The 9,561-nt window shown below is 35.2% G+C and overlaps 1 protein-coding gene across 2 annotated transcripts; it reads right to left on the minus strand.

The window, feature by feature from the left end:
* Window positions 1-1,194: 1,194 nt before the first annotated feature.
* LOC107819507 (serine/threonine-protein kinase STY13) lies at window positions 1,195-7,958 on the minus strand. Of its 2 annotated transcripts, none has more exons than XM_016645617.2 (3): window positions 7,668-7,958; window positions 5,676-6,650; window positions 1,195-1,772 (listed from the first exon to the last, which is right to left on the minus strand). In XM_016645617.2, exons 2-3 carry the CDS (start codon window positions 6,572-6,574, stop codon window positions 1,433-1,435), a joined length of 1,239 nt encoding a protein of 412 aa, XP_016501103.1. In that variant the 5' UTR covers window positions 6,575-6,650; window positions 7,668-7,958; the 3' UTR covers window positions 1,195-1,432. The 2 variants fall into 2 exon arrangements, with proteins under 2 accessions (XP_016501103.1, XP_016501104.1); XM_016645618.2 differs by having other exon boundaries at window positions 5,676-6,616; window positions 7,668-7,917.
* Window positions 7,959-9,561: the final 1,603 nt, after the last annotated feature.

Raw genomic sequence — 9,561 nt, forward strand, 5'->3', positions numbered from 1 at the left:
TTGATTAAATTTACTAAATGTTTTCTACAAGTTATGCTTGGTTTGTTGAAAAGTAACTGTTAAGATTTTACTGTACTTGTTATTTTGCTCATTAATCTTAGATTATTTTGTTAATATCACTTTATTAAGAATAAAAATTAACTTACATTTTAATTTGAAAGTTTAAATTTGATAATTATCATTATCGTATAATTTACTCCTTCAATTTACATCCAAATAAATTTGAATAATTAGCTTTCTCTTTCTCCAAATATTGAAGCAAATGCAACATTTACTATTTCCATGCCATGACTTGAGCCAATGATCCTACGCGTGTGCTAACTAATCATACATTCCTTGTGTTTTTCACATATATTTTTTTATGGAAAAATGACACTTTATAGCCACTGCATTAGAAAAAATATATAAATTTTTGATATTTTTTGTATATATATACATTAAGTATGCTGTATACTTTTTCGGCTACCGAATGTAAATAATTTCTGGCGTGGGCTAAAAGTGATAATACTCCGATTTTTATCACTCATGTCATTTTCTAATGACATCACTTCGGACGCTATCGGATCATTACCTTTCACCGGTATAGGTATCAAGTCTTTTCAATCAAAAGTTTAGAATCTCTATTTATATCTCCAGCAACCGCCTTTGGAGGGGTGGGGGGGGTTAACATACGAAGGTGACCTACAACTTGGTATTGAAGAAATTCTCCAAGTTTTGTGTTTTAAAAATAGCACTTTTTGTCTTAGGACAATGTCAAAGAGTTTACCGTATACAATTTGGTTATTGAAAGAAAGAAATGTCAAAAGGCATGAAACACTGCTTTTCCGTCCAAAATATACTATAATCACTGAAGATTCAGCAAAAAGGTTGAATGCAATCACAATAACGGAAGTCAAATAAGGATGTTTGGTAATAGTATCCCACCACACACGTCTTCCTTATGGTCAACTTGTCTTCATCTTTCCTCATATCTGTTATAGTTAGAAGAAAAGAAAAAGAAAGATATGACCCTACTGCTTTTGAAGCAAATATATTGCTGATGTCCACACATTTTCTGCACAAATAAAACAAGCATCAGAAGTACAAAAGGGTAGGGGGTGTGGGGTGGATCAGCATGTAACATCTTCAGCACCTGATAAAATTTGATCAAAGTAAAATAAAAAGGTAGGATCTAAATACAGCCACAAAAGGACATGTATAATTACACATACTTCTATTATCACTAATCAGAATCTTCAATCCAAGGAGAAAAGGAAAACAAAAAGAAGATACAACAAACAGACAGTTTTTATCATAACTTTCTCCCTTTTTTCTATCTGAATGACGAAATTATGCCTCGTAGATACAAATGGCAAACTTTGGTATCAGTTTTGTTTTGCCTTCCCAAATTCTTTACTCTTGCTCTTACTGCCTACTGTTTCCTTTTTCCATATCAATCTGTAGTCATAGGTTGACTGATGCAGCACCTGAAACGGGCCTTTCTTACCGTTGTCAAGATCTCTGTCTCTGCAACCTCGAGCATTCTGACCACCTGAGAGAAGGGTGGTCTATTGTCAGGGTTAGGATCCCAGCAGCGCGTCATGATTTCACCTAGGACAGGCAAACAATCATTAGGGATGGTTGGACGGACACCTTTATTGACAACTGCAAAAGCTGCCTGTACAGCGGTCATGTTCTGGAAGGGAAGCATCCCCGTTATGAGCTCCCAGAGAACAATGCCGAAACTATAAACATCAACTTTTTGTGTGTATGGTCGGTGCTGGATCATCTCCCTGCAAAACAAGCAAAATGCACTTAACTATCTTTCTAGCTCTTTTCATAAAGGATTGCTCATCTAACTCAAGGTGTACATCCTAACTGCCATATCAACTAAGAAACAAAGTAATAAGCTATCATAAGTAGTACCTTATCTTTTTTACCTTTTTTACTAAAGGCTAGCATAAGTAATATCTTAAAAGATAAAAGAAAACCACGATAAGTTCTGATGTCTTCTGATTTGTTAAAATTGTAGCAACATATTAATCAAGTTTCCAATAGAAAAGGCACCCGCGTAGTAGTGACGCGATAAACAACCAATCAAACAGCTAAGCTCAGCCTCATACAAGGTTGGGTCAGCTATATGAGTCGTGTGCAAACACTACAATCTATTCAGGCCCAAATTGAAGTGAACGTGTTGTTTTTGACATTAAATCTTTGCCATAGTTATCAAATAAAACATAGGTGTTAATGATTATCTTGTTCTTATGTCTTAATTACTACATGATTATAAAGTTTATCTGACAACTACTAACAGCTGTTAAGTATGCAATGCATTTATTGAAACTTGGCACTACGGTGTACAGAAGTGTAATACATTCTTCTTGACAGACAAATGTAGAATATTCTTAGGTGTGTGAATCTGCATCTTCTATACTCTGGTGTGCTTTTTATGAGAATGTACATATGTGCTATGTCAGCCTATCTAAATCCTTTAGAAGATTTGACGCATGCACTTTTCTTTTCCTATTCGAGGAGATAAAATCTTATTTCCTCCAAGAGAGATCTAAAAAGCTGAAAATTTCAAGGGAAAAAAGATCTGCAAAACTCTTTACATATTTATTCTCAGCTAATGGAGGCTGAGTGGAACTCGTTCAACTTTTTGCATAAAATAATTGACCTTAGCCTAAAAAGAATTCTCCATGCAGAAGACAGCACCACTTTTTGGCAGCCACAAGCCCACAACCATAGACAAGAATGATTTTTTTTTGGCTACGAGGTCTCCACTGCTGATTTTTGGAGATGAAAAGCCGACGTGGTTATCAGCATTCCGACATTTCATGTAATAAGAAGCAGGAGCAACTAACGAAGGACTCTCGGCAGGATGGAACAAATGGTGGCAGGAGATACATACAAAAATGGATAGAAGAAGATGACAACCCCTTGGAAGTAGGAGGACCTGATATTTGCAGTTTTGCACATTAAAACATATTTGACTAGGCCTGCTAAGGAGACAGTATGGAGGAATGTGATCCTTGCAAGATATGGATGTTGTAAGCAATGATGGTTATCATATAAGGTGTTCACAACATATGGGTTAAGTGAGAGGATGGGATTACGGGATTTGGAGGTCCCAAGATTTATTGGCTTCGCAATTGGAAATGGTAAATGAATTTTTTTGGCTTGATGTATTGCAGTAGCTTGACTCTCAAGGAGGATTCCCCAACTTATTCTCTACCACAGTTGATAAGAACTCCACAGTAGCTGAATTTATCAAAAGAGAGGCAGACCAGGTGTCCCAGGATGTACCTTTTGGGAGACCAATCCAGTAGTGAATTGGAATAACATTGACGGTATCCTACAGAAGTTATATAGTCATGCATAGTCTGGAATGAGGACAAAATTATGGAGCAAACAACAAATATATTTCTCAATGAATCATGATATAGATGCCTGCTTCGGGTGTTGAGGCAAGGCCAAGACAGAAATAGTACAGAAGTTTAATGCACCTAAGAAGGTGTAATTCTTTACATAGTGTGCCGTGTGAGATGCCATCCTAACAGCGGATGATTCAAGGAGACATTTCGTGGTAAGTTGGTACTGCAGGTGTAAGAGGCATGGATGGATGGCTCCCAAAGAGTGGGATAGTGGTCAATGAAGTGGGGGCGGCCTAGTGGTCAATGAAGTGGGTGTGACTTAGTGGTCAATGAAATGGAAGGAGAACATGAGGTCTCAGGTTTAACTTTTGGTTTAAAGAATTTATTAAGTCAAACCATGCATTAAAAGATTATTTCTATTAGAAGAATAACTATGCTCAATCCAAAGCTATATGAATACTCAATAGATAATTTCAATTAATTCTATCATTTACACCATGAACTGTAAAGTCCATTTGAAATCATTTAGGTATTCGAGGATGTGCAGTATAGTTTAAGACGAGTAGCAAAGATATCTACTAGGAAATGAATTCATGTAGAGACAGTTGAACTCTTCGCCCATAAGGTAAAAACCTAATTTGGCAGAATTCATTCATTTATGATGGGAAGGTTAACATCCAGTCTGTGTAAGAATTTTCCTCATGCATTACCAAGAACAAAAGATAATTAATCAATGTGTCTCCCAAGAAAAGGCTAGGATGATATGAGTCATCTATCACATTAAAGAGTCACTCATAGGCCAAATGGAGCTATATTTAGAAGCTATCATCAATCACGATAAAACTATTTTATACACATGGCCAGATCTACAAAATGAATACCCAAAACATTTGATTTCCACACCTAATTGTACAAACTAAAAATAGGTCCATCTAGTCCAGGTAAATTTCAAGCTGGCCACCTATAACCAAACAGCGTTGCACCTACTTTTGCTCATTCAGGAGCTTCCCACAAGCATTGGAAGTCCTTGTCAAAATCGTGTCAGAAAGAATGTCCCAAAAAGATCTACAAGGAATTACAGACTCTACTTCTGTCTTCCATGTTAACTTAACCTTCCATAAGAAGCATCAAAACCAGACATATCCATACGACTCAAACTAAAAAAAAAAAAATCAATCTACTCTTCAGTAGCCATATTTCAGGACACAGTTTCAAAGCAAAAGACAGTGAATGCTATGATCACACAAGTTGTATTTTCGACAATCTACTCATTCTTACTTTTATTGTTTGAAATAAGGAATAAGAAGAAACTAATCTTGGAGCAAATTCTGTCAAATTTTAAGTTAAGAATAAGAGATGATATTAAAAAAAGCTAAACTACAGCCTACAACTACCAAACAGAAATGGTTAATATTTCTCAGCTCGATTACTGTTCCATGGAACTTGCACCATGAACAATTTATTATTATCAGAGTGTTGATTAGACGAAAGAAAATACACCAAAGAACGGCATTGGAGGGAAAAAGAACAGGAGAGACCAATGTATGGTGAAGACAACAAATATATAATTAACTTTGAACCCTTCCAAAGTTTAAAACAAAGGTGACAGACGACCTTCTGTATGTTGTTCTAAATAGAGCTTTCCTTAAAAACACATGAGTCCGAACTATGTTTCATCTCTCTCGGACATATCCCGAAAACTAATTCTATGAGCTAGAGTGAAGTGAATCAAACTAAACTCCGCAAACAAAGGAGAGCAAGGAAAAAGGTTGGAAATCATTTGAAATAAAACAAGAATACTAAGTTGATCATCTTTTTGACATTTCTAGCAAGAGGCACAAATAACTAAGTTGAAAGGTTGAACAGAAGAAACAACTTCTCTCTCTTAGCAATAACAGGCATACAATAGGAACATTAGCACAAGTGATCTGGTTGTTTCCAAAGGATATTCAGGTCCTTAAACCCAGCATCTCCTTTCTTTTCACTTCAAATCTACTTTGTGAAAGGCAATGCAAGGTGCTTTTATTTAGATCATCAGATAGAAGATATAATGCAAAGTGAATGTTCAGACAAATATCACGTTGGAACATAAGCATATCTTATTGCGACCATTTCCCTGTTCTCTTTGATAAGTTAAAGCACTTGTGTTGCAAACACAGTTACACGTGTATGCAAAACATATGAATGTCCTACTAAAAACTGAAGGCCACAAAAGTAACGTATGAAACAGCCAAAGTAGCTCTGTATTAAGGTTCTGCCAAAAGACCAGAGTAGAATAATGGAATTACATTTAACGAGGCTGCTAAAAAGTTAGAGACTTACGGAGCCATCCAGCGGTATGTTCCAGTCTCTGGTGTCATTCCTTCAGTCTGCACCTCAATACGAGCAACCCCAAAGTCCGCAATCTTGATTGATTTATCAGCAGCAATCAGTAGGTTGTCAGATTTCAGGTCACGATGTATCAGATTCAGGCCATGCACATATTCCATACCCCTTGCCACATCCAAGGCCTGCTTTACTGCTAACTTCAAGGGCACAGATCGATTTTGTCGCTTAGTGAGAAACTGACGAACTGATCCTCCTTTTGCATATTCAGTGACAATACACCACACCATGGGTTTACGGCACGCACCGATAAACCGAACTATGTTTGGATGTTTCAACCTTGCCAACATCATGACTTCCTGCTGAAACTGTTGCTCCATCAAGTGAGCTCTCTCAAGATCATTCTCTGGCCTCTCTAAAAGCTTGATCGCAACATCCTCACCATTGTAAGTTCCCTTATAGAGCTTCCCAAAAGCCCCTTGTGCAAAAGCTGGTCCCATGTTAAGCTTCCTCAAATCAATTGTCCACTCATCATAATTCTCAAGCCCATTGGTAGGAAATCGAGGATCCATCAAAGCTTTAGCTAAGGCATCGTCACTCAATCCATGAGAAACTTTCCCCTTGTTTACACTAGCTGCAACAGAATAGTTATTGTGGACACGCTTGAGACCCTGGTGGTTTAGAATACGAGTGTGTGAATCATTTGATCCAACACTGCTGTTATCCATCGACATTGCAACAGAACCTCCACCATTGCTCATCCGCAAGCTCCCATAACTGTCGATTGACATGTTTGATCCCTCACCAAGCTTATGGTAAAAATTTTGTGACAGTCCATAATGTTCATGGTTTTCATTTAAGTCTATAAGTCCCGCAAACTTTGGAGCTTCCAACATTTTCCCGTCAAAGCAGCTGCAGCAAAAATGCTATAGGTTCTTCTGCATGAGTAATTCAAACTTTAACTTCGCAACCCTGTGTAAAGAACATGAAAAATCAGAACTTGTTTTAAGAAAATTCTTCTCTCCCAGCTTCATGCATCAAAATGCAATAAGAAAGATGGACAGAGTAACTAAACAAAGATTAGTTTCAAAATCAACACAAATAACAGAAGCTTGATGAAAACCAAGTGCGCAAAAAGAAATCCATCTTCACTCTTTACTAACAGGTAAAATATTATGTAAAGAAAAAGGTCCTCAACTCTCTGTTCATTCAATGCCTTCAAATCAGCTAAATGACTTGGTAATTAAGACAACAATTCAATTACTACCTCGTACCTCCTGTCCTTTTTATCAGTCATTTAAGATTTTGGGAAAACTATTCATTATTCAATAGCATTAGTTCTAAGGGGTATTGACTGAATTACCATTATCTCTTCCTTATATGAGTAATTAATGACTGTATGCTTTCTTGGAATAATAGGGGTAAAATTGGGGGGGGGGGGGGGGGGGTTAATGCATTCTTGGTTTTCTAAAGCAACAAATTTTGGACCCAATTTGTTTTTGTCCAAGTGACAGATAAAAATGACGGTAGGGGGTAAAACTTGTTTGAATTACATGCAGAAAGACCTTGAGAACCCTAAAATATCTGAACCAAAATTAAACACACACACATAAACTAAACTAATACGACTTATAAACTGAAAGAGAAATTTAAAAAGAAAAAAAAACTTAAACTAACTGTAAAAAGTTCCATTTTTCCCTCTTACATTTTTCTCCCAAAAAGAGGAGGGGTTTAATCGTAATCACGATAAAAACGCGTCGAGTTCTACTACCTCCGATTTTTAAAAAAGCCAGATACTTCAAACGTAAGCAGGCAAAGATAAAGCTATACCCCTGTGAAACCCAACACAGAATTTAGCACAAAAACAAGTAGCTGAAAATTCACACGAAACCCCTTAATTCAACTGACAAAACCATAAGAAAACCCAAAAAAAATCAACAAAATTAGGTGATCCAGGGGTAAAATCGAGAGAAAAAGAGCTAAAATTACCTCGATCGACAAGACTTGACTTTATCCGATCGATTTTTGCAACACCGAAAAGCTGTAAAAACAAAGTCTTTACCACCAGCAGCGGTAAAAAGACAACGACGGATGAACGGAGGTAAAAAGTAGCGAGGAGAAGGTAAGAGTAGAAGAAGAAAGAGTAGAGAACACAAAAAGAGAGAAGAGAAAATGAACACGAGAGAGAGAGAGAGTAATGAATGAACGATGTCTTAGCTACAGGAGCTACCTTTCCTCCGTCTTTGGTCTCTGGTTCTTTTTTTATTGGCAAAATTATTTATATTTGTTAGCTAAAAAAATAAAAAATATATTTTCGGAAACAATTAAAAATACATATTTTTCTTTTTCTTTTCCAGCCCGAGGAGACATCTGGTGTGCCCACTCGTACCTTGCACCTTCTGTCCTTGCATACTACTGGTGGGGTCTACCTTGATCTGGACTTTAAAAACTTGTGTGTAATTAAGATGGAACATTTGTAAAGGTGCATGCATTTAGACTAATTCAGTCGAATACTATAGGGTTATATTAAAAAAATTATATAATAATATTAATTTATCGTGATTAGATGATAAATTTTTTAAATATTAGTTAATAACAATTAAGTGATAAGTAAAAGTATATATGAGCACTAGTGACTTCGATGCTCTCATTTCTGTATATAAGATTTGGTGAGATAATTCTATCCCTAATTCACTTTATTTCTACAATATTATACTTAAGCCATGGTCCTAGAACAATTTCCATCCCATTTTTTACAAAAAGAAGGATATAATAAAAACCAATCAACATTAAAAAAAAAAAGCAAAATACATAAACATCTCATTTAAGTTATCCTCATGGATCAGATAAACATCCCAACCGAGCCCTTTTTTATTTTGACATTTCAAGTGACTATTAAGTAGATCGAGTAAACACCGACCTAGTGAGCTCGCGTGCGTGTAATACACTTCTGGAGACTCACGTTGTCCACCCATCCCAAACAGTAATAAATGATAATTGTATGTATAATTCCGAATATACCTTTAATGAAGTCCCTAATTTAAGCCCAAACCCTAAATCTCACTTCATCCTTTATTTCTCCATCTTCCTTCTGCTAGTCGCACTTTTTCCCCGCCATTGTTAGTGACCTTTTCTTTCAATTGGAATGAAACTGTCAGCTTAAAGAAACAAGAGCACAATTCATATTTTTTCTTCGAGTAGTAACGCAAAGTGCCTGTTGCTAGCTTCCTTTAAATCCCCGAGAACTTCATAAGAATCACATGATTAATTATTTGGAAGAAACTCACTTGTTGGTTGCTTCTTATATTGATTTTGAGATATTTATATCATCCCAATTTGACAAATTATTGATGAAAATTGATTGTTAATTATCAATTTATTGGTAACTAGTATAAAAATCCGCTCGATGCACGGAAATTTGACAAAATATTAATCTTATAAAATTATGATATAATATATCATATTAATTTAATAAATATTAGTTATATTTTATTATTTAATATAGTGTGTAGAAATATAATACAATCTATAAAAAATTAAAGGATACTAATCGAGTAAATTATTTGTTCCTTTTTATTTTTATTATTGAATTAGCAAGTACTTAGTACTATTGATAATTTTCTTGAGTGTTATTTATTTATCTTTTATTTTTTAATTAATTAAAAATATAAATAGCATAATATTATCTCAATCCCCCTCTTTTTGTACATTCCTTTCTACTGTAATACTTATTTGATTAGTTTTCAGATTTTGTAGTTTATTAAAAATTTAAATAATGTAATATTTTTTTACTAAATTATAATTTTGAATTCATCAAAAGTATAAACTGATAAGAAATATATATAATATCCTAATAGTATCTTTATATTTTTGTATTTTTCAT

The sequence above is a fragment of the Nicotiana tabacum genome, chromosome 10 (assembly GCF_000715075.1).
Source record: "Nicotiana tabacum cultivar K326 chromosome 10, ASM71507v2, whole genome shotgun sequence".
NCBI classification, from domain to species: Eukaryota; Viridiplantae; Streptophyta; class Magnoliopsida; order Solanales; family Solanaceae; genus Nicotiana; species Nicotiana tabacum.

Excerpts from the sequence above, each read along its gene's own strand:
- LOC107819507 (XM_016645617.2), bottom strand. The coding sequence starts at position 6,574 with ATGTTGGAAGCTCCAAAGTTTGCGGGACTTATAGACTTAAATGAAAAC. Across the intron at positions 1,773-5,675 it reads ACATACCGCTGGATGGCTCC|GGAGATGATCCAGCACCGAC; the intron begins GTAAGTCTCTAA and ends CTTGTTTTGCAG.